Genomic DNA, 25707 nt, shown 5'->3' with positions numbered 1-25707 from the left:
CATAAGCTCTCAGTGTAAACCATGGAGACCTAGACTTACAGCCAGCTGATTCTAAGAGTGTGATTTAATTGCCTATACAGAGGTGTCTAATGCCATTTGAGATGCCTTAGGCTACTGAAGAGTAGAACTTAATACTAGTTAAGTAACTAATACTGAAGCACTAGATTGGCATATAGGACATAGGACTGTAAGACTCCGGAACAACAGCCTAACTGCTAAGCAGGATGCTCTACAGCATCTCAAGAGGCACCAGATACCTATGTTTAGGCAACTGAATAGTGTCCTAAGAGCTATTCACTTGACAGAATAGAGGTGTTCAAGAGCTGAATAGCTCTTTAGGCTCCATTGACAGCACTGATTTGATACCATTTGACTATGGGCTTAATTCAGTTACTGACACGTAGGCATCCAGTGCCATTTTACATGTCTTATGGCAGCCTGTATGGCCTTCAGCTGGTGTTAGAAGGATAGTCAAACCAGATTTTTCTTCTTCACAGCAATTTAAATACTCCTTTCTCTTCTTTCCATCATGCATAAAGAGAAGAGGCTATTTCCCGTGATTTGCAGATGCCTGCTAGACACTTGAAGACTTTATTTCTCACCAAGTGTTCTCTTTTTTTAAACTACACGATCATACCTGGCTCTCTGGCAATCTCATGTGTTCCATTTTATAGACTTCATACTTGCTAATTTTCCCTAGACCCTCTTCTGTTGCTCCACAACTGTCTTGAAGAATGCTACCCATGACCACAAATATGCAGCTCAGGCCTTACCAATGCAAGTCAGACTCCTTGTAGGATGTGGGGTTTTTTTTGGGTTTGTTTTTTTTTTCCCCAAAAGATGTTATTGGCTCATGTTCAGTCTGAGAACAATAGTAACCCCTAGATTTCAACACACAGAACTCTGGCCTAACCTGGTATTCCTTGTCCTGAATTTGGATAGGAATAATTAGTTGTATAAATGTTGTATTTTGCACTTGTCCATACTGACTTTTATACTTTTTTTCAGACCCATTTTGCTAATTTGGCAAGATCATTTTTAACTCCAATGCTATACTTCAACATGCATGCAGTTCTTCCAGTATTCTTGCAGCCCCGCACAGCTTTATGTCATTATCTATGGGGTTTTTCTCATGCTTACTGTTGCTTCTCTGTAGTAACTATGGGAACAGATTTTTCCATTTGCATAAGTTACACAAGATTATACAGCACTGTTCCTCATGGAAGATAGGAGAAATAACTACTCCAAAAGCTGTTTATGGCATGACTCTGAAGTCTTCTTTTAGTTTTATACAATCAAAGCACACTAATACTGAAATCTCTGAAATGTTCACTGAGATACTGAGCTCAAAGAACTAATATCTCCCCTTGAGACTTCAGTAACCTCAAAGCAAAAAAAAAGAAAAAGGCATGCCTGACTTATTTCCCACAAAAATGTAGGAACTGGCCCTAATTACTAGGACTATAAAAAAGTAGAGTCTTGAGAAGAAATTTGAAAAGAGTGTGCTGACTTTATCCATCAGATTCACTAGCATGCTTCAGACTTACAGTTAAATATGTGGTTTTGAGAAACAAATGTGATGTTTCCCCTGCATGGAAATACTTGTCACAAAATTCCATAATTAATCAAGTGTTTTCATAATGTCCTGTACCAAAATAATAGTAAATGCAGTATCATGTCTTCATCAGTGACATAAATTATATGCTTCAGAAAATGGTACAAGAAACATGGAGTAATCTGTTCTCTGTGACCATCTCATCCTACTCCCTAATGTCAAGCTGTCTTAAACCCTGAAGTACGAGACTTTTTTACTCCTTCCACAAGTTTTTTTGGAACTGTTATGATTCTGAATATTTGGTCAGTCACATAAATGTCTGCCTCTAGTTTTCATTCTCTCTCATATTTGCCTCACAGCTCTTTGGATTTCTCTTTTTCCTGAATTTAACAAATCTCTCTCATCTCTAAATTACTAAATCATGTCTTTACTGAAATATTTCATACTGAACTAAAAGGTAGCTTTGGACTGTCATAAAAACTTCCCGAATAAGTTCTCTGTATTCTCACTGTTGTCCAAAGAGCCATTCCACAAAAGTATATCCAGTCTTGTGGAGGGGCAGGTAAGCCCTGGCTGCCAAAGGTAACACCGGCTGCAGAACGGAGGGATATAGGATTAGAGTATTGATTTCTCTTTAAAAAAACCCCACCCTTCCATTCACAATGATAAACAAGAACAGCAGCAGTTGGCAAACCCCCTCATATTAATTTCAATCTCAGCAATATTTACATTTTGTTCTGAAATACAACTTGTGTTTCTGTGTACTTTGAAACAGATGCTGTGTCCAAAGAGTGGGTGAAGTGATGCTTACAAACATAATAGAGCTGTGCTTCATTTGTTCTAGTGCGCTGGGACAGACGGAACAGCACACTCCCGCGGTCTGAAGAGTACTGAAAATCTGGAGGTCCCCAATAGTGGCCCCACACTTGCTGATGGCTTTCTGTGTTGCTTTGGTCTTGTCACACATAACATTTTGCTATGTTGGTGTCTAACACTAAACAGGTACATCAACATTGTGCTTTGTCACCTGAAGACATCCAATGCTGTGAGTTACCAGTAACTTTTATTATGTCTTCAAGGAAACAAGGAGGAAACCCAGGGATTTAATTTTAGCATCTTAACAATGATGACAAAAGCCCTGGCTATGTATACAGTACTATATACCCATCGGTGCAAATCAAGGTATTAAAGACATTACATTCACTATACAACAACCAAACAGACATGCACTGAAAAGTTGCAGGGAGGTGTTCATAAAAATGGTGGGGTTTTTGACCTAGTATGCCAAAACATACTTGTGTATGACCAGTAACCCTGTAGGCTACATTTAAACTGATGATTCAGAGGTGAATGACTTCATATTTATTTAGACCATAGATATTTAGGTGTCTGGTTAAGTATATCTGACACACACACACACACAAGAAAAAGAAAGATAAACAAGAAATGCTACTTCATGGACTCCTACCTCCAGGCTTTATCAAGTAAGTAATTTCCTTAGCCAAACACACAACACAGACTATATATAGTTATGATTAATAATGATTAATTATGATTAATAAAACAGTAATTGTCATACATAAGGAAATCAAACACTAAATGGGCAAATGACAATACTTGCCTGTGGCAAAGACAACATTCTTTGACACCAGTCTATATTCCACGATGGAGAACTGAGGAAGCTCAATCCTCTCCACCCCAGTGACCGCGTTATCTCCACCTCTCCAGTAGAACTCTATGTCATCAGTTGTGTAGCCATCTGCAGGCAAAACAGGAGAATAAGTCAGAAATAACAGCAGACTCAAATGTAGCTTCAAACACAGTACATGCGGTTTGTCATTTGAGACAATGAAAAGAATCAGAACATCTGGAGTGGTGTACAGTATTTTGTTCTGTATGCCTGTGGGAAGGTCTCCCGAAGAGCTGTGCCATTACAGTTTGCACAGGAATTTGAGGCAATATACTCTGTTTTCTTTTTTTATTTTTGGTATCACTCTCATAAAATTCATGTAAGGATTAATGGCCCCAACGAGACAGAAAATGCTATCCAATAATCTGCAAAATTGCAGATTAGCATGATTTAAGACATCATACGCATTCAGCACTGAAACCAAGTGTATATTTATGCTGATAAGCACCAGAAGAAGGTGGATTATTCAATGAATACAGACAAACATAATTGGGGCAGATCTTTTCCACTCACACTAAAGAGTGTGAGTCGTACCATTTCCATTAGCTGCGGTAGTGGAGGACTACAGTTGAATACAGAATATATACTAGTATTTTCTGTATATGGCCCACACTCTCCAGCCAATAGCAGAAATGGAGCAGGAACTATTGAAGTGCAAATATATATCTGAATATTGCAATCCTAGGACATGACTAGGTGGAAGAGAGAATCTGGTTCTGTTTGGAACACAATTGCAAATCATAAATGGGGCTGATCTGAAAGCCCAGGGCAGCTCCTGTGGCAAGACCATCCATGCATAATAAAGCATACTGAAAGAAAATGATATCACAGTGTTTGCTCTCTTGAAAATGAATCTGATTAAAATATGAACATTTGTTCCTTTGTGCTGAAGATAAGCATCCAGTCACTGCCTCTGCCAAGTCAGGCTGGAGCAACAAATGACTTAATTCTGTCCTAAACCCATTTTTCTAGGATGTATCCATCCATCTAGAAATGGATGACCCCTTATATTTTTTAAAAAAGTCAAATAAACAAACAAACAAAAAATCCAAAGGGTGATAATTACATGATTCACATAGTGTTTATAGACACCAGTGTAAATATTACACGGTTCTATAAAAGGAAAACTGCCCTGCATCTGAACTAGGTTTTACATGCATTTTCTTATGTACGTACAGCTTTCTATTTCCAGAGTACAGTTTTGTTCATCTAATGGGTATCTTCTCAAGTCCATCATACAGGCTGCAGTGGTTGTGATTCTGAAATGCAAACATCAAATAGAATTACTGCACAGCCAGTAATCCAGGTTTTGTTATTGTTGTTGTTTACTTTTCAAAGTGAGGACTCTCTGAAGAATAGCTTATGAGAATTGAGAATCTGGTCCACAGTTTTACATGGAGCAGTAGCTGAACACAACAGCAGTTGCACTGACTGCAATGGAACAACTCACTGTGACTTACCCTTATGCAACCAGTCCCTTTGGGGTCCAATGGACCTATCTGCATATGCAAATATTACACAAACATTTGCTGAGATTAAAAAATATGACTTTATATCAGAAAATGTGAAGCGAAAAAAGTCTGCCACAAATGTCAAAATGATTAGAGCTGTGTGAATAACTGATTCCTTGGTTTTGTGGCAGCTCTAGAAAAAAAATGAAATGTTGAAACAATGTCCTACATTCAGCAAAACACTTAATTTCAAAGTTGACTATATTTCTCTAGTTTTCAAAAGTAAATTATGGAGGAGTTTTGTAATGAAGCGCCATATTAAATTTTAAATTTTCTCCCCAAATAACAATATATTTTTGCTTCTCCGTTTCCAATGCAGGCAATTTAGCACAGTAAGAATTAATTTGCAAAACGTTTCACTATTGATGAATCTGCATTTTTCATCAACCTTTTGCATATCAGGAGTGTCAACAACACATATGCACAACCAAAACAATTGTATTAACAGCTTCACACAGCATTGGCACTTTATTTTTAAATGAACGGATTTATATATTTGTACTAACTTTTAGACAGATATAACCATATGCTCACAATTAATCTTCAGCATATTTCAGTGTTTTGCTGAATCACAGCCTTCATCAAGAGTATGTACATTATTATGCATCATTTTCTTTATAATGGCTTCATATAAATTTCACATTTAAATTATCTTCTGGGCCTGACTAGGTTCATTCCTTACTGATCCTTTTCTGATACAAAGAAGAGATGGACCTTGTACACAGTTAGTTCCTAAACAAATAATATTCTGGTGATAATTTATGTTAATAATACAAGAGGGGAAATGCCTTAAATGTACCTCTAAAAACTGGAACCCTCAATGCTAAGGTTTTGTCCATGTGTTTTTTCCATTTTGAAGCTTTCTCTTTAATCCTTTAACCTTCTGAAATTACAGTCTTCTAATATAATAAACTACTTTAAAATTCAGGGGCAACATTTCAAGAGGAGAAAAGCAGTTAGTTAGATGCTTTTCTTCAACTCTTTCACACTAAAAAACCCTTGCTGCTGTTATTATGAATGCCCTGTCCAATCTTCCAGAACAAAAGAATGCTTATTCTTAGCATATAGGTTATTTCAGATGGATAACGACATAATATCCAAAGGAAGGGATTAAGACCATTACAACTATCTCATAGGACAGCAGAGGCCACCCTTCTCTGACTAAGAAGGTGCTTTTGCAAGAAAATATTATAATTTCTTTGCACAGAGAGAGACAGTTGTATGAGCACGAAGGCAATGGATGAGCAAGGAGAGGAAAAAGCTCAAGGATCTGTTACTCAGCATATCTTCTCGCTTGTGTTCCTACCAGTAGCCAGTAAGAAAGGCACACAGCTGATCTTTGTCCTTCCCAGCCTTATCTATGGCATGATCATGTCTCTGCCACTGTTGTTCACTCTGGGTGTCCTCTGAATACCCTTATGTTGGTCCCACAGGCTTTCAGGTACCAAGTATTCTGTCACTGAAGGATACTTAGGTCAACCTTCCTCCAGATGCCTGCTAGGAGATGCTTTGGTTCCTCTGTTAACACATGTCCCAGTGGCCAGGAATACCTTACAAACAGCAATTCCTCAGCAGTTCAGAGGGATGTCTTCTCTGCAGTCAACATTTGCATGTGCCCTTCTGGACGCTCAAGCAAGGTGCTAGACACAGGGTTATTAATTATGGAGATGAATGTCTCCTCAATATGACAACTGCCAGCAGCTCTAGCTAAGCATATAAAACTAGGACTAGCCTAGAGTCTTAGAGGAGAAAACTTAGTCCTAAATCTGTGATCACTGACGAACATTTTAAATGACAAGGTCTTAGCAGTGATCAGCTTTACAAAGCCCTACTGATTGTGCAGTCAAATGATCTTGCTCCTGAGTCAACCGGTAACTGTAATCAAAGTAAAACAAGCAGGCACTCTTGGGCATTGCTACTATGAGGTTTCTATCCCATGTTTCAGTACATTCACCTACACTAATCTAGGGCTCATCTAAGATCCTGCAGCAGAATCCACATGAGCTAAGCTGATACAACAGAGAGCGTGGTGCCAGGATCTTAACTATTATGTTGTATAACTAGCTTTAAATGCCAGCCATACAGAAAACATGCACTTAAACATGATTAATTTGACAGAATTATTAAAAATTACACAGCTGGCAAACTTTCATTCAACTTACTAATTGCCGTATGACTTTTTAAGGAACGTATTTTTATTTTGGCCTGTTCACATACAGTAATGGTTCTGTGTCACAAGTTCCAGTATGAGAAACTGCACATTCTTGCTCAAGTAACTTTTTCAACTACAGCAAAACATGTTTTTAGTTTCATAAATATCTCCTAGAAAAGAAGATACAGCTAGATATAGATAGAAACAGATTTTCCCCATTTACTCAAAGTAAGTTGAGTGCTCAGAGGTCCCTCCTGAATGAACATTCAAGCAACCAAATTTAACTTGCACAAATGCTCACCAAAAGCAAATGTTAATTGCTCAGGCTTATGCATGCTCCCAAGAAGAGCAGGTTTATTTTTTATGGGATGGGATGCTGCGTGACACAGCAGGACAACAAGGTTTCAAGAACTCATCATCACAGCAGTGACAGAGAAACAATTACGAGCCAGACAAAGATAAAGTGGTACACAGACACACATACATTTTGGGTGAAAGCAATACCCAAAGGGAATATTTTTAATTGTTTAAAATTCCCTACTCCTGTTATCTGTCCTCTGGATATAGCTTCTCTTACCCTTCTCCACTACTTTATTACCGAGCTGATTGCCTTTGATTATATTGCTATATTGTATTGTATAGACTATTTTTGATCCCCAGTCTACAATGTCATATTTCTTTTTCAGTGTACTATGAAAAAAAGCTGTTGTACCATCATATGTCTTGTATATTGTTCTGAACAAGGTGGAACAATGTCAGTATCTTGCCCAAAGAAAAAAAATTTCCCCAGAAATGGGCTGAACTTCAAAAAGCTACTGTCCCATTCCCCCACTCTCATAGGCTTTTGCTGCAGTAGCAAACTCTGAAGTAGAGAGAAACCTTGGATAACTGAAGTTCAAGTCTTTCGAAAAGTATGATAAATTCTACATTGTTCAGCAGAGAACACAGAGCCAGTGTGGCCTCGGGATCACTTTCGTTATATATTTTTTGAGAAACTGCTTTACTCTGTGGATATTCTATAATCGGTTGCAACCCTCCAATATTTCCCCTATTATTCTTAGTGACCCTGTGTTTTGTGGCACATAAAACTCCAGGTTCTGGTCTCAGCCCACAGGATGAATCATTGTCTCCAGACTGCGGCTTGAGGCCAATGCCGTCTGGATACTCTGAAGCCACAACACAAGAAGATAGGCTAGTGGTAGAGCAACACAAAGCTCAAGTCTTTAAATCAATGGAGCTAAGGCTCAGATATTTTCTTCCTTCTGATCACAATGTCCTGTATTTTTCCAATATTTAATTTCAGACAGTTATCCTTCATTAAGTAACTCAGCTGCTTCACCCCATGGATATCTGACTCTGGATATTGCGTGCTTTCAGAGTAAAGGGAATGGAAAGAAGTGTAAGAAGTGTGCCACACATGAGCCACTGGTGAAATCTCTGCTCAGCAAATACGATCAAGTGAAATGCAGTCTGCTTGTGGACATTTACATTTTGCAGAAGAGGAACCTAACTTATTCAAATACACTATTTTATGACAGATAATCCTCACTTGAAGCCAGTCAATGTAATCTTTCTGGATTTCAGGAAAGCTTTCGATACTGTCTCTCACAGTGTCCTCCTGGACAAAATATCCAGCATACAGCTGGATAAACACATAATGCAAAGGGTGAGCAATTGGCTGATGGGTCGGGCTCAAAGGGTTATAGCAAATGGGGTTACATCAGGCTGGGCACCAGTCACTAGTGGGGTTCCGCAGGGATCCATCTTGGGGACAGTGCTCTTTAACGTCTTCATAAATGACTTGGATGCAGGACTTGAAGGACTGCTATCTAAGTTTGACTATGACACAAAACTGGGAGGAGCTTTTGGCACTCTCGAGGGCAGAGAAGCCCTGCAGAGAGATCTGGACAAATTAGAGAGCTGGGCAATCACCAGCCGTATGAAGTTTAACAAGGACAAGTGCTGGATTTTGCACCTGGGACATGGCAACCCTGGATGTACATACAGACTGGGGAACGAGAGGCTGGAGAGCAGCCCTGCAGAGAGGGATCTGAGGGTTCTGGTCGACAGCAAGTTGAACATGAGCCAACAGTGTGCCCTGGCAGCCAAGAGGGCCAACCCTGTCCTGGGGTGCATCAAGTACTGTATTGCTAGCCAGTCAAGGCAGGTGATTGTCCTGCTTTACTCTGCAATGGTGCGGCCTCATCTTGAGTACCGTGTGCAGTTTTGGTGCCACAGTACAAAAAGGATACAAAGCTACTAGAGAGTGTCCAGAGGAGAGCCACGAAGATGGTGAAGGGTTTAGAGGGGAAGCCATATGAGGAGTGGCTGAAGTCACTTGGTCTGTTCAGCCTGGAGAAGAGGAGACTGAGGGGAGACCTCATCATGGTCTACAGCTTCCTCACAAGGGGAAGAGGAGGGGCAGACGCTGATCTCTTCTTCCTGGCGACCAATGATAGAACCTGAGGGAACGGCAGGAAGGTATGCCAGGGGAGGTTTAGGTTGGATATCAGGAAAAGGTTCTTCACCCAGAGGGTGGTGGAGCACTGGAACAGGCTCCCCAGGGAGATAGTCATGGTGCCAAGCCTGACGACATTCAAGAAGCATTTAGACAACGCCCTCAGACACATGGTGTGAATCTTGGGGTTGTCCTATGGAGGGACAGGAGTTGGACTCGATGATCCTTGTGGGTCCCTTCCAACTCAGGACGTTCTACGATTCTATGAATGACTCCAAGTGTTTTTAGAGTGTGGCAGAAAGACTTCTATACTTTATTACGATCACAAGAGCTCTAATCTCCATCACTGTTTTATTACATTGCTTCTGTGGATGGTTCTTCAGATAAAGGAAACAAAAACATCTTGCATCATTATTTGACATTTAACTACTTGTGGAAAGAATCCTAAACCTGCAGTGTTCCATATTGGGTCAATAGCATGCGAGACGAAAGCCTACTTTTGCTGAAAACAGTTAATTATAGAGACAACATTTCCTGAATATCTTAAACTTCTTTCAAGTTTCATAATAGGCTGAGTCTGTTTTTATTTTGTCTAGAAAGATTCATCCAATTACAGTCCATACATGATATGTAATAGGAGCTAAAGAGGTGAGAGACCAAGACCCAAGTCAGGTAAAAAGTTCAACTGTTGATAAAAACAAAAGCAGGTAAACTCGTTATATAATCCATCTGCTCCACTTTTCAGATCTCATTCATTTTTATACTAGTGACTCTTTATCTTGCACTATGTATGTGCAGCAGTCTTGAGTTTTATCTATGCTCTAAAAATACAAGAAAATTTTGATGACGGAAATGGAGCTTTCACTGGCAAAGACTTATTTTGCTGGTACAGTTTAAACCACTGAAGCAAATGGAGTAACCTGTCCCAAGAAAGCAACTTTTTGATACTACTGAGTCTTCCATTAAGATTTTTGCTAGTGTAATTATGTTTATTAAGGGAAGGATTTTTCAGCATTCCTAACCATAAAACCTATGACATAAAACAAAGAAAACACAGGTCCAGCCTAAAATATGTAGAAAGTAGGATAATGTAAGGTCACTTTATACCTCTGGTTTGAAATATAACACATTGCAGTGTTGATCCCTGTTTGAAGAAGTCACTGAAGGTACCCATAGTCATGATCTTGACTGTGGCTGACTCCATTCAACCAGGGCTGCTTGTGGCTTTTTCCTTATAGACTACAGACACATCAAGCGACAACATAAGCACCCACGTTCAATCTTACTGCCTGTATTTTGGACAAAATTTTCAGGTTTACAATAATGCTTTTCTGCTTCCTATAGCCACCGGGCTTTCCAGATATGGTGACTCTACAGAAACAGATAAAACCTGACTGAAGATGCTTCTGGCAAAATTAAGAAACATCGAGTGTGTCATTTGTTTTCTACAGGCATCTTTCGGAGTTACAGGGAAGGTTACATAATACACTACCCAATAACCTTGTACCAGGAAGCAAATATCAACAATACATAACGACAGTGATTAAATCTTCATCACGGAAGTACAGACCTGAGGCCGTAAAGCACTGTTCCATCCGGGTGAAGGCGAATCATTCGATTCTTCACAGTAACACCATGCACAAATGATTTCTTGTCATTTAAGAAGTAAGTGTCAGGCACCCAGAGTTGGTCTGCCACTCGGTTATCAAGTGTGAGGTTGAGAGGTATGCCAGCGTAAGCCAGCCTCTTATCTCTCCAGTACTGTTGAAAATACATAGTCAAAGTGTAATCCTGGTGAGGAAAAAGAGAGAAGCACAACAGTCAATCATACTTGGCATAACTAGAAAATTTTTTTTTTCCTGTCACTACCTTATTTTGCTGTTGGTTAATTTAATTTTAAATATTTTTTGGAAAAAAATGCTTAATAAAAACATCAAATATTCCTATCACTTATTAAATAATTCTAATAATTCAAGTATCACTCTAAGGAAGCATTTCAAATCTTAAGAAATTCAGCTATTATTGGTATGTTTTGTCCTGCTCCTCCATTTCTTTCATTTAGTCCCCCTGGCAACTACCCAAAATTATGATGTTTGTGGAATGATAAAGCGGTAATAGGTAAATACTGCCATCTTCCTTGTTTTTAAAACTGATAGACTAACGGGAAAACATTCACAGTATTTTGAAGTAGTATGCAAAATTGTATCTGAAAAATAAGCTGCAAAGGTATTGTCTATACATGTGCCTTTGTGTGAGACTGCATCTTGTAGTGACATAAAGATTTTCTCATCAACAGGCTACATAGGTACTTAGAAGAACAGTAAATTGCAGTAAAATCCTACTAATGCCAATGTTTGGTTTTCATAACTTTGTCAGCTAAGCTTCATGGTGTCTGCTAAGCGCTGTGATCACTAACATAAGAGCCATAACATGGATACAGAAGCCTAAACCATCCATTTTAAAATTCTTTATTTCATTTCAGAATTTGCTAACTTGACTTGTTCACATCATAATAACGCTATATTGAAATACTTTGAAAGTCCTATACAATAGGTCTCATTCATTAGCTTCATGGTATTATTAAAAAAAAAATTGGGAACCTTTTAAAGTTAAGTGACAACAAAATTGAAAAAAAAAAATCACACGAAATAGCAAAATTTCCTATTAGGAAAGAAAAGACAAAGGTTTTTCTTTCCTCATAACTTTCAAAATGTGGAAGGACATTTTCATTTTTAGAAAACCTATTTTTATGCATGAAATAAAAAAGGTGAACAGACTTTCTCATTATATGGAAATAAATGTTTACAATTAAAGAAAACACTGGTTTTAGGTCTGATAATATTGCTGTATTTAACAATGAAAAAAATGAGACGGTAAGTACAGGCCATTAAAACTCTGTTTTTCAAATTACAGAAGTGCTCTAAATGATAAAACTCTTCATGAAACTCTTCACAAAACACTGAGATATTTATGTGATCTCCAAACACATTTAAATATTTAGCAGCAGGTGTGCAAGCCACAGGATACCTGCATTTGCATCTGGTTCTACAAGCTGGTGCTGCAAAACCCCTCAGGCTTACCGCTTGTTTGGGAAAAGGATGCTCAGGCTTTCTAAGTACGGCTGTTGGGAACAGTGCATTCTTGTAATGGGCTTCGTGTGGAGACAACCCAATTTCAGGCACTGATCCTGCCCCGCTTCCCTCAAGCCCTACAGCCTTTCCCTGAAAGCAAATGAAACTTGAGCATGACTTTCATGCTCAGAGCCTTTGCATTTTTTATTCAGTGATTCATTCTCTTTAATGGGGGAGCTGCTATAGCTTTAAGAAATCAATTTTAATTGCTTAGAAAAATAAATCATTATAGATATCAAGGACAAGCTGTTGCCATTTTAGGAAACTAATAGGTGACTTTTGGAAAACAAAAGGGCCCGGTGATGGGAGAAAGGAGCCCGTGTGGACCTGCCTGGAAGGAAGTTCATTCTTCAAAACTCAAATTGAACATGACTACTCAGGAGAACATGCTCCGACCTTTTGGTCGGAAGCTTTCTTCGGTGGGACTAATCGTCCCTGCTCATCACTGAACGAGGTACATGCTACACTGGGCGCACTTGCCTCGCTCCCATTAGCATGTCAGGAAGACCACATCCCTCCTCATGTTCTCTGCAACCAGTTTTCTGACACTGATGCATTAGAATGAATATCCTCTATCAGCTCCGTTTTGCCTTAATTAAAGCTTGTTTCTATTAACATTCAAAATTTGCTGTGTGCTTGACTTCTGCAACAGCTTGCACATCAGTGTCAAGGAATCGGGGATTATAAAAGCTGTGGACACATGAGAGGTACACCAAAAGCTCACTATGTATAAATGCACACTATGTGCGCAAAATAATGCAAAACAGAAATAAAGAGATGGCATGGCACTGCACAGCATTGAAAGGAGTGAACCAGCTAGCCTTAAAATATAAGAGAAGCAGTACATCTGAGCAGAAGAGAGCTTTAGGCTAGGCTCCTTTTTCCTTTGGCTTGAGATTAAATACATGCTAACAGCTATTGAATGGAGTAATTAACTAGCTAAGTGAAACATATGTAACAACACAAGCAGTAACAGTCTGTCATTTTATTTGTTTATTTAACTAAAATTTACTGTGGCAGGGAACAAGGGAGAAAAAAGTTTACAAATTGCACACAGAAACAGCAACATCCAACAAACATGAAGAACTTTCAGTGTCTTGACTGAAAGACAAACTTCCAAAATACATCCTTTAAGGTACAAATTTCATTAGTGCTTTCTCAATTAACCTTCACTTCTTATTTCATCTTAACTTAAATAAAAAAACCTCTTATCTATACACCTGCTAATGCATATGACTGTATTTGCATGTATTGAAAGCAATGATACCCTGAGAAGTTATTTTTTTAAAAAAAAGCACATTATTGCGTGCAAAATTATCAGCTCATTCCCAGTTCTTCACTTGGTATCTACTAAGGAAAATGCTCATGCAGCATCTTGTGCAATGGCAATATACTATCCAGATGCACCGACACGTCTGCCTAATCCCACTCTCTGCACTGAACAACAGACATAGCAGAAATAGGGTGCCCAAAAAAGCATGTGTGCTACCACACACCTCGAAGGATCACTGTACATTTGTGCTCTGTCAGCCTGACCTGCTCTGAAGATGACGAGACAGAAAGGATGAATATGAACCATGTTTGTTCATTATCACACTTTTTATGATAAGCTCAAAGCAAAAAGCAGCAGCAAACTCGTATTAGAACTGCACTGAAACTGCTCGGCTGTGCAAGGAGCGATAAAATGAGCAGGAAAGGCCAGTTCTTTAGGGCGGCTCTACCAAAGTCACCACCAGCAGAAACTAAGCTTATTAAAACCCATGAGGATGTCAGCTCTCATTCTTTGATTAGCTAATTTGCTAGGCTTTGTACCCATAAAAGAAGTTTTCCCCTTTTCTGTACTCCAGAGGAAAATGGTTTGAGTGTGGACTGGAAAAAATGTACTATGTATTAGTCAGGTAAAATGAGAAAATTGACTTCTACCCCCAGGTAAGTAGCCTGCAAAGTTTATTAAGGGCCACCTTCCTCCAGGGGAGCTCATGATGACTAGCTCTGATATAGAGGTCAAGAGGGTAGACATCTAAAGCTAGAAGAGATTAATCCCACTACAGCTACTGTATTAGGGTGCTATTTTATGTCAAAGATGACACAGAGCTGCCAGCTTAAGAAATTCTAACTACCGCACAGAGCAGCGGACAATTTCCTCAGCAGCAAATGCCTCCATAAATCATATTTTTTTCCCATACAATACCATGCCACATCCAAGGTCCCCCTTTCCCCTCTCCAGTTCCTCACAGTAATAGACGCTTCAGGTCAAGAATGGTGACAAAATCACTCAAAGCCCTGACAGAAAGACAAACATGGGGCTTCTGAAGTACGGGAGAAATGTCCTCAAAATGGGAGAAGCTGGAGTGCACAGGCAACATGAGCTTTCTTTTGTGTATTCAAAGACCATGGAACATCCTACAAGGATAAAGAACAATGATGAGCATCCTTGCCTTTCTAGCACTGCTACGACACCACTAATGTAAAGAAAGGCACACATAAAGGTGTGACGGTGTTTTTTCAACATATTTTTCCCTGGGGAAAAAAAATAAAAGAAAAAACTCAAATAGTAGATAATACTTGGGAAGGAATTTAGATACAATAGTAAAGAGGCCTATATCACAACTTAAATAGAGCATAATATGCCTGTATTCTTCATGTGTATTATCTGTGATTTCAAAACATCTTAAGCAAGAATTACAGAGACTCACAAATATTATATGGTGCTAACCACGTACAAAGAAATTTTTAAGCGTTTTCTACGTGATATTTGTCTCTCCACAGACTGAACATACCATGTGGGAAACACAACTATGATTTAACTAGAAAGCCGCTTCAGACAGGCAGAAAGTACTATAGTATGCTACTGTACAGTACCTAAAGCACTGACTATAGGACTAATGAACAATAAATACTAATATGCTGTAATCTTAAAAGCAAATAATAATTTGTTTTCTACTACAGGATTTGTTATCTTTAGCTTTTCTCTCCTGCACTCAATAAAAAGGAAAGAATTTTTTAAAATATGGTTTGTTCATCAAAATAAAATTAACAGCCTTATAGCAGCAATAATGCTCTAAAATTGACTATCACTGTTTACAGTCTTAGTGTGTTATGTATCGAGGATGTTAAAGTTTTCCATTAGCTGTAAAAATGTTGTGTTTCTTCAAAATGACGGCTAGATAGAGCACTATAATTAATAATTATGATGGAATACTGTTAATATGGCAATTAATAAAAAGAAATTATTTGTGCAAAATAAAGAAATATATTGAAAATTACTGGAAATATTGGGAAAAGTTATGCAAAAAAGAACTATTCTGCTGCTTGGGAGGACAGCCTTGTATCTACCTGATATGCAGATTTCTGTCTTAGATTTGCATTTGGATGTAAATTCACATCCTGGTTTTCTTGACCACAGACAAATGTGATAATTACCATCGGCTTTTGGATTTTTTTTTTTTTTGTGAGTTAATAAAGTAATACTCATTCAGTGGATAAACAGATGTGTTGAAAATCCATGCCTTAGTCTCCGTATAACTTTAAGATCCCTTCCCTTACCTTCCACATAATTCCAAAAATTAGATATGGCTGCTATAGTATAAGGAGCTATTTCTGAAGCATTGATGATTGAGTTACATTCTTCCCAATAAGCCCAAAGCGAGTTGCAAAGCCAAACTCATTAATCCTATGCTTTGACAACATAGCTGTAAATCTGTCCCCCTACTATACACAGAAGAGACCTGAGAAGTGGATTCATGCACACATTAATTCACATAGTTAAATATGAATATAATAAAGACATATCCAAAAAGGCTGACCTTAGGAAGTTAGAATTTACCAGCAATACTAGTCAGTTGTGTGAGATGATCACTTAAACATTTTTCTCAGCATTCAAAATTTTCTAAAAGCTTCAGTAACTTTCATATTAAAAAAAAGGTTTTATTACAGATTTATTACAGAAACTTTTATATTACATTTTACCTGTTGGCATTTTGATTTGCTCAATGCCTAAACTGTACATTACTTATTTAATTGTTAGTGAATGGAGAAAATCACCAAAGTCCACTCTTCTGCAAAGTCTTTTACAAGAAAACTGCCTGATTAGAACCTCTCTGGTGGTAGAGGTAGTTCATGAGCAGCCTGAGTGAAGGAGATTTGTGCACACACACAGACACACACATATCCACCCTACCCCACCAAAGCACCTTCCTCTAACGTTTCTTGGTCTACCTGCTGTTATACTCAAGATTCATTTCACCCATAAGATCCTGATCCAGGCTTCTCTCTGGCATCACTCAAAAACCCTATAACAATGAACGGCTGAAAACATGGCACATATTTTCCCAAGCATGTGGCTAAAATACTCTTCTGTTAAGAAAACGCAATGCTAAAGCAGCTCAGTTACACTGGTTTCACTGTGACCCTCCATATATCCATGTTGTCTTGGTATCCTTTGTACTAAATTACCATGATTGTTTTCCTCTTCTACTGAAACACACAAGGATGGTGTTATAAATAGATAGAAGGAAATATTTAGCCTCCAAGAAACCATTTGATGCTACAAAATAAAATTTTCCAAATACATGTATGATTGCATGGGTCTTTCCTGCCCTCTCATACCCTTTGGCACAAGAGTTTCCGTCTCCACCGCAACCCCAGTGCCTTCTCCAAAGAGCCTGTCCCCCACCGAGCATCTCTGGGTGCTCCGAGGAGGGTTGCCATACCAACCAGCGCTCCGCTTTCTGCAGGCAAAGGGAGCATGGTTGACATAGCAACCGGCCAAAGCAGCTTCTCCCCAGCTTTTTGGGGACAGGTGGTGGTCACTGCAACAGAAGAGAAGCTTCTCAACAGGAATGAAGGGAGTAGCCGGGCACCCTTGGTGGGTACTGCCCCATGGCACCTTCCTGCCATGGCCATGGGAGCTTACTTTTCAAAAGCTGCATATTGGCTTTTCTCTTTATGTGCTCCTCTGCCCACAACAAGCTGATGGGGATGCCTTCCCGCTCTTTGGGTGTTCTCTCATCTGAACATCAGAGGACACCAGCTGACAAGGAAGCAAATGCTCGGGCTGAGCTTTGGTACACAAATAGGGAGAGAGACAGAAAAAAGTTCCTGCAAATATTTCAGTTCAGGGACATAAGTCAGGACAATAAGAAATCAGTCTGTGCTATCTAATCCCTGACAGATGTGGGTCGGGGGAGAATACTTAAATATTCCTTCTCTGATTCAGAATATCACAGGTATTACAACAGTAATCAGGAGTTTCTATTCCCAAAGGACTGATCAAAGAAAAACTAACATGCACCTTTACACATCAAGGGTATCATACTCCCTGATCTGATGGCAGAAAGATAGCTAAAGGAATTATAGTCTTTCACTACACCCCTGAAGATCTGTCCAAAGATTATGTGGCAAATTGCAATCAAAATCCACTTGATGATGGACAGATACAACATAAAATCCAACACCTGATGGAGCCCTCCTAAAAAAGAGGAACAGACATGTCAAATGTTTAGCTGCTATACTTGAAAACTCTAAAAGAGATCAAGTCAGAAAAAACCCCACCAAATATTCTTTTAAAAAAAAAATAAAGACTTATAAGAAAGAAAAATAATGCTAGGCTCAGTGAGGCACTGAACTTGCTTCACAAAGCACAAATTTATTTACTTTAGAGCTGACAGGACCTCAACAAAACAGGTACATTTAATTGCACTAATTGAAATCCTGCTAACAACCTACAGGGAAGAAAAAAATCAACCTTTATCAGCTGTCAGCTGGTTCCTACGATTGAGGCAGCTGACCTTAGAGAGATGGGAGCTGACAACTAATGGATTGTGCCTCCTACACAGTAGCGGGATGTGCCACCAGTGAATTGGAGAAACAAACTAGTGCCCTAAAATCTTAAAGCTATTGGATTTTTTTTTTTTTCAGTTATGAGATATGAACAGAGGCTAAAAATTTGGGATCTACCAGGTACCCATTTTAGACAATGAAGGACTTCTCGTACTTCTACTTTGGTCTTTCCACAAATATATCAACTTATATCTCTCTTTGGTATTACTTGAATTATCAATAAAAATCTGGAAGGAAAAACAAAACTCAAAGAAAGCCCTATAAGTTGATATTATTTGTCATATTTGTTCAGGTCTTCCTATTTCTTAGACTATTGCATGCATAATTCTTTTAGTGTCTGCAAGGTGTTCGAGGACAGCAGTAATGGAGGTAGTTAAGAGCCTCCAGAGTTGGGTACACACAGATGTGTTTTAAATACTGTGACCATACACATATAGCTCCATGCCTCTCTTATTTGCTATGCTTGAACATGAAAACCATCCAAAACAATTTTCAGTAAACCTGTATTTCAGATTGAAAAGACTACAGTCTTTTTGTCACCATAGAATTGTAAAAAGACCTTTCTAAAGGCACTCCAGAACTTGTATGATATTTTTTTAATCACTCCAGAGGTAACAAATAAAACAAACCTATATTTAGGAACAGAAAACTAAGGGAAACATGCCCTTGAATGAAAACTGAAATACATGTCTGTTCCCATCCACACTTTTTGGTTGAAAAAAGGAATATTTACTCCACTGTGGGAAGAACTTTTAAAATTTTCTCACCTCCAAACCTATTCATTTGCTGACTCTGGGAGCCAGCCAATCACACTGGCAGTAGAGCCAAATTTCTACTTGCTGTCTGTGATTATCTGAACCACCAGATATTCTTACAGGAAATTCCATTCCAGACAGACACCATGAACCAAAAGCCCTTTGAGAAAGATAGTGAGAACACATTGGCCATCAAATGCTTTTAAAATACATAACTTGAAACATGACCTGTGTATTTTTCAACATCGTGGCACATGCCATTTGGGTGTACCGGGCCTGGAGGGCACCCCCAGACCTCGCTGGCCCTGCCAGACCCTGGGGCTCCCCCCACCCTGCCCAGGGCCCAGGACCCCATGTCAGGGCTGTCAGCCCCTGCCCCAGTGATGCCACAGCAGGGCTGGTCTCCAGATCCCCACAGCCCTGCCCTGCCCGGCCATGGGCCCCACCGAGCCAAGCCCCCTCTCAGGCCCGTGTTCTGGCCCAGCCTCAGCCTGTCCTCATCCCCAGGCAGGTGCCCGATGCCCAGGGCTGGGACTGCCCCAGTGCCCCCCAGCTGCCCTGCTCCTGGCTGGGGCTGGGACAGGCCCTGGCTGCCAGGCCCCGCCCTGCTGCCCTCCATGGGGAGCCTCTGCCACTACGGACACCTTGACAAGGTGTCCACAAGAACTGTGGCTCTTTATATGTAAATGGGCAGATCATTGGGACCAGGATATTATGTGTTCATTTTTGAGTAATGAAATAAATTAGAAGGGATTTCCCTGCAATGGCAGAGAGTTGGAAAGGTGATCAGTGAACTGCTCTGCGCAGGCTATTCCCTTCCCTCCAGATACGTTACTTACGCTGCCAGCTTCCTTCACTTTGCCCTTTCACTCTATCAGTAACGCTAAATCCAACTTACATTTTGCAGTAACAAAACTGGGATGCATGCTAAGTCAAAAGGAAAACAGCGCATTTGCTAAAAACTCATTACTGCGGGTAGGATAAACTCATCACGTGCCATAGCTATGCTCATAAAACTTGGTAAAGTGCACAATAAATAAATGGGTAAAAAAAGCCAAACGCTGAATCCAAGAGGAAATATTACAAGCATACGTGATATTCAACCCCCACACATTCCTGTTGCTGTACAGAACTTACGAAAGAAGAGGAAAAGAGCATGTTCCCTGCCAGTGCCACTTAAAAAATTAGTCTGTGAGTGATTTTAAAGGGAAATGTCTTGCTGAGGGAACGTCTCCCCTCCTGCATGTGATCTGCTAATAGCTTTTGGAATCAAAATGTCTTGCAAAGAGCTGCTAATAGCTTTTGGAATCAGAGAATCAAAACGTGTCACTGCATAAAGAAAGATGAGGAGGGTTTCAAACTGCAACGCTGTCCGACTCCTGAAGCCGCAAACAGGACGGTCTAAACAACCAATATGAAACACGTATTTAGCCACAAATCTTCAAAACTTCCAGTTTCGGTAGCCAGATTTTTTAAAGTGCAGTTCTCTGATGACAGCGGGCACTCCCAGGGGTTTGTATCTACTTAGGATACATAGAGCAAAACTGATCCTGTGGTGGATAATGTGTTGGCTACTTTCCCCTTCGTGCAAACCTCATGAAGTTCAACAAGGCCAAGTGCGAGGTCCTGCACCTGTGTCAGGGCAAGCCCAAACATGGATACAGGCTGGGCGATGAGTGGATTGAGAGTAGCCCTGCGGAGAAGAACTTGGGGGTACTGGTGGATGAAAAACCAGACATGAGCCGGCAATGTGCACTCGCAGCCCAGAAAGCCTATCGCATCTGGGCTGCACCAAAAGGAGTGTGGCCAGCAGGTCGAGGGAGGTGATTCTGCCCCTCTGCTCTGCTCCAGTGAGACCCCACCTGGAGTACTGCATCCAGCTCTGTGGAGTCCTCAGCACAGGAAAGACATGGACCTGTTGGAGAGGGTCCAGACAACGGCCACGAAGATGATCAGAGGGATGGAACACCTCTCCTATGAGGAAAGGATGAGAGAGCTGGGGTTGTTCAGCCTGGAGGAGGGAAGGCTCCAGGGAGACCTTATAGCAGCCTTCCAGTACTTAAAGGGGGCCTACAGGAAAGATGGGGAGGGACCCTTTATCAGGGAGTGTAGTGATAGGATGAGGGTAGATTTAGGTTAGATATTAGGAAGAAATTCTTTACTGTGAGGGTGGCGAGAAACTGGAACAGGTTGCCCAGAGAAGCTGTGGGTGCCCCATCCCTGGAAGTGTTCAAGGCCAGGCTGGATGGGGCTTTGAGCAACCTGGTCTTGTGGAAGGTGTCCCTGCCCACGGCAGAGGAGTTGGAACCAGATGATCTTTAAGATCCCTTCCAACCCAAACCATTCTGTGATTCTGTGATCTATGATCTACATATAGTAACAATACTTTCCTCAAGGCTATTGTAGGCTATTTTCTGACATCAACACGTATGTGCAATACAAGATACCTGCAAAGATGAAAAACTGTGAATGTATTTTGCCGTCTGTTCGCTTCAAGTAACTGAATGTAGAAGGGGTTACTTGTGTATTGCAACATTCCTCCTAATGTGGTACCAACTAGAAGGACAGAAGGCAAATATTTTTATTTCCTTGGAAATTTGGTGAAAACATTGAGAACTTAAAACTTGGTTTATATACTTCCCTCACACAAAGTGTTTTTCTCTCACTAGACAGTTACTCTGATGTATGTAATGCTTCTCCTGCAGCAAAATTACTTGTATAAATCTGTGCTAGGTGGACACGCTGATTTCAAAGGTGCTCCTCGAAAACAGAATTAAAGACATAGACCAGTTATTTAAAGAACTGGAGTCTTCTCTACCACAGGTACAGGCTATAACCACTGCTCAATTACTTACCTAATTCATCTGCTATTGTCAAATATCTCAGAAGCAGCAAAGTGCATTTAAAAGACAAGAAATCATTTTCCCCACGAGGCCTTTGGGTGAACAAAATGTGGCTGAGTAAAGGAGCATGAGCAAGTTACATTATATACCATTGCTTTCAGCCAGAGATTAGTATTCTGCAGAGCACATCAGTTATGATAAACAGATGGCTTCCTCAAATACAAAAATTATATCCTTGATCATCTACTTCTGCTCTTGCTCTGGCAGTGCTTTTTCATGATGGCTGGAGAATCAGTCCTTCAGACAATGGCATAGGAATGAAGGGTTTAGATTCATCAGGAACTGGACAAACTTTGTACAAAGTCTGTACAGCAAAAATAGGATTCAGGTAAAGCTGCTGGAACTAGAAACCAAGACCATTATCAGAGAAGGAGACTGAATTAAAGACTATAGGAAAGCCAACAGGTGCAGAAGAAAATCTGGCTTGGGGGATAAATCATGGAGGGGTGAAATTAAAAAAGCTTTATATCCTTGAGAAAAAAGTAAGACAGAAGCTGGTAAAACTCATTTAGGACACAAGTTAAGCTCATTCTGCACCCAAATGTAAATGTCTGCACCCATTTAAAGATAGCATAGAAAAATAAGTAACCAGATCAAATGCATACATGCTACTATTGAAATGCTAGAAGTTTTTAAATAAGATGAAGGAACTAGGATACCTTGTTTTAAGTGAGAATATTGACCTAATAGGAGCATCAGAGACTCGATGGAAGGAAAGCAGATGTTGGAAACCTATAACATAAGACAAACTACATAGGCAAGAAAAAGAAGGATGTAGTGCATGTTAAAGAAAGCTTTGCATCAGATAGTTAACTGTACTGAATGTTACACATTATCTCTGTGGATTAAGATGCCAGGCCTACATAAGTATTAGAGATAAGTTGTCACTGCCTAATCAGGATGACAATGGTGTCAGTGAGGTGCCAAGAGAGATTTAAGAGACAGCAAAAAAACAAATTAGTAATCAGAAACTTCAATCACCCCCACATAGACTGGGTAAATGTCAGGTTGGGGTGTGATGCGGAGACTAAATGACACCACAAATGACTGATTCATGGAGGAGCTATTGGTGAAAGCTGAAACAAGGCAAGACACTCTTGACTTGGTTCTGAGCAGTGTGCAAGTCATGGGTCAAAATGCTGTGACAGAACAACTGCTCCATAACCCTGATGGAATTGGGAAATCATCTTTTAAAACTGAGAAAAGTCTAAAATTACATACAAATAGTATTTAATTTCAAAAAGTACATTGTATAAAAATGAGGCAGCTCATTTCCAAGTTGGAGAAAAGATTGCTTATAGTCATCATAATATGAACTTCTATATATCAAAAATAACTGTTGAGTAGCAAACAAACAAAACCCAGAATGCTTAAAATTTCGGGTAAACAATTTTATCAAAGGTAAAAAGATGCACTTCAAAAACAGGAAGTTACATCCAAAGGCGAAAAAAATAGAGAAGATAACCATAGAAAAGCAAGCCAAAAATACACAAGCAATAATTTGGTAAAGGCATAAACACTTATTATAAATCATCAAATGGTCTTAAAGAAAGCCTTGTAGAACAAGAAAGTAGTTCCTGCCAAGGATTAATGACCAGGTAAAAGACAAGAAACAAACAACAGAGCCTAGCAGTCAGTTTTCACAACAGCAGAGGTCACTTACAGACCTGAACGGGGATCCCGTTGTGGCCTGGAACACTTACACAATTCATTTTTTATTCAACTGCATATGAAGACAATTTTGCTCATGAGATTTTTGCAAATAGCATAAATATGCCAATGTAGAATATTTAACTGCCTGTCAAAGTTCAGAAATTATCATAGAGTCGCTTCTTTAATGATGTTGAGTGATAGTTATGTTCACTTTAATTTGTCTAACATCTGCTCCTGGCAAATGTAAGCAGATGCGTCTAATTATTACCTTCTGATACTTGTATATGCATAGCATGAATAAGAACATAAAAAAATCAGATTTTTGTGAAGTAGAGGTAAAATGCCGCTGAAGCAAATGACATGGCAATGAATCAGATAGCTAAAATATCTATTTTATAGTTGGGAAGTTAGCAAATAAACACAAGAGATACATTATTCCAAGCGAAAATATTGTTTGAAGATGATACATACATTTAGTCTATGTGATATTTAAATTAGTTTGGAGCTCGAAGTCAGAACTGTGTTCTTTCCAATTTGTGTTGATTGATAGGACTAATACTCTTGACCTTATTTTCCAACTGCAACACCATTCACATTTTATTTGTGGTTTTTACATGTTGAAAGGTTTTTAAATCAGTTAAAACCCCAATTGAAGTGGTGCATTTACCCTTTTCAACACAACACAACAATTACATAGGTTTCTGGTCTATGTCAGGACACAGAAGTTTAACTATAAATCCCCTGCAGAGCTATTCTCCACTAAGTTATGTCTGTCTCCTCAAATTGAGACCTCCAATCCCATAGACCCTTGTTCAGCCTCTCCACCACTCTCATCTACGTTTGTAGCCCTGGATTTTGGGTCAGTTGTCGACAGCGCAGCTCTTGGGGTTGCTGGCTGGGCCGAGGGACAAATTGCTGCCACCCAGCTGGCTGCCACTACCACGCAACTGCCGTGCAAGCCTCCAGGCAGCCAACGTCGCTTGCCTGATGTGCAGGGTCTTGCTGCGGTGCAAGGAAGTAGCTGCTGACTTTATATTTGTAATTCTGACAGATTGCTGTCTGCCCTGACCCTGGCGAGGCTTCTGCTCCGCATGGCAGCACGCTGGAGAGTCTCTGGACTCTCTGGGGTTATAAAATGTATTGCAGAAAGAGGGCGCGATGGGTTTCTAGGGTGATTTGATCAGGAAAAGCTGAACTCCGACAACTGTTGCATGAGCAACAGAATCTCAGACAAATCAAGAAGTCGCACTATTCACACCATCTGCAAAGTTGGTTAGGTTATCACCTCTCACACACAGAGCACAGGTCGTGCCAGTAAAGAAGGAAATATTTGACTTTAAAATATCTATTCATTCCACAGATAAATTCTTTTAGCAGTTTAAATTTTAAGAATGTTTGTTTCACTATTAAATTATCTGATTTTATTCACAGTATGTAGACAAAATGGCTCTGCTCATAACCAAATATCAAATTTTCTACATGGTACAAAACCTGTAAATAGTTCAAATTCTGCTAGATGAGAAAGACGTACCTAAAACCATATTGCATGCCAATATAGATCAGTGGACAAGCTAAAAATAATTATTCATCCACCTCAGTGTGCTATAGTGAATTTTGATTCTGTTCCTATTTATGCAAACAGATACTTTTTCTACACAATTAACTGGTTTCTGTGATGACTATAATAAGTTTGTATTTTTTTCTAATTAGAATTGCAATTATCAGCTATTTGCGGAAACAGAATTACCAAATCATTAATTACATAAAACAACAACAAAAAGTAGACTGTATCTCAAACTCAGAAATGAAATGTTTGTGCGATTTGTACTTCAGGATATAACCTAGTTTTACATTATCTCTTTCACGTTTGTCCAGGTTCATCTCACAAAGAATTCATTCCTATATGGCCAGCTTTTCCACATGGACCCAATTCCAGCAGCTCACCTTCAGACTAGAAGCTGCTGGACGCTGAGCACATTAAAACATCTGATGCTATACTGGGAAAAAAGCTCTTAGAATGCGGTCGTAATGATGGAAATGGATGCATTTGAAAAACAT

General features: G+C 39.6%; 1 protein-coding gene across 1 annotated transcript in view; it reads right to left on the bottom strand.

Annotated features, from left to right (window-relative positions):
- GABRB3 (gamma-aminobutyric acid type A receptor subunit beta3) overlaps nt 1–25707 on the bottom strand; it is a 112461-nt gene that overhangs the window by 24132 nt on the left and 62622 nt on the right. Inside the window, exons 4-6 of the mRNA XM_087758327.1 lie at nt 10937–11157; nt 4422–4504; nt 3177–3314 (exon numbers count right to left, since the gene is read on the bottom strand). Of these exons, the coding sequence (XP_087614453.1) occupies nt 3177–3314; nt 4422–4504; nt 10937–11157 (442 nt within the window). The remainder of the gene's footprint in view (nt 1–3176; nt 3315–4421; nt 4505–10936; nt 11158–25707) is intronic.

The sequence above is a fragment of the Nipponia nippon genome, unplaced genomic scaffold, assembly GCF_047370975.1.
Source record: "Nipponia nippon isolate SJK-2023a ecotype South Korea unplaced genomic scaffold, ASM4737097v1 scaffold_2, whole genome shotgun sequence".
Lineage (NCBI taxonomy): Eukaryota > Metazoa > Chordata > Aves > Pelecaniformes > Threskiornithidae > Nipponia > Nipponia nippon.
This window is presented reverse-complemented; position numbering and strand designations above follow the sequence as displayed.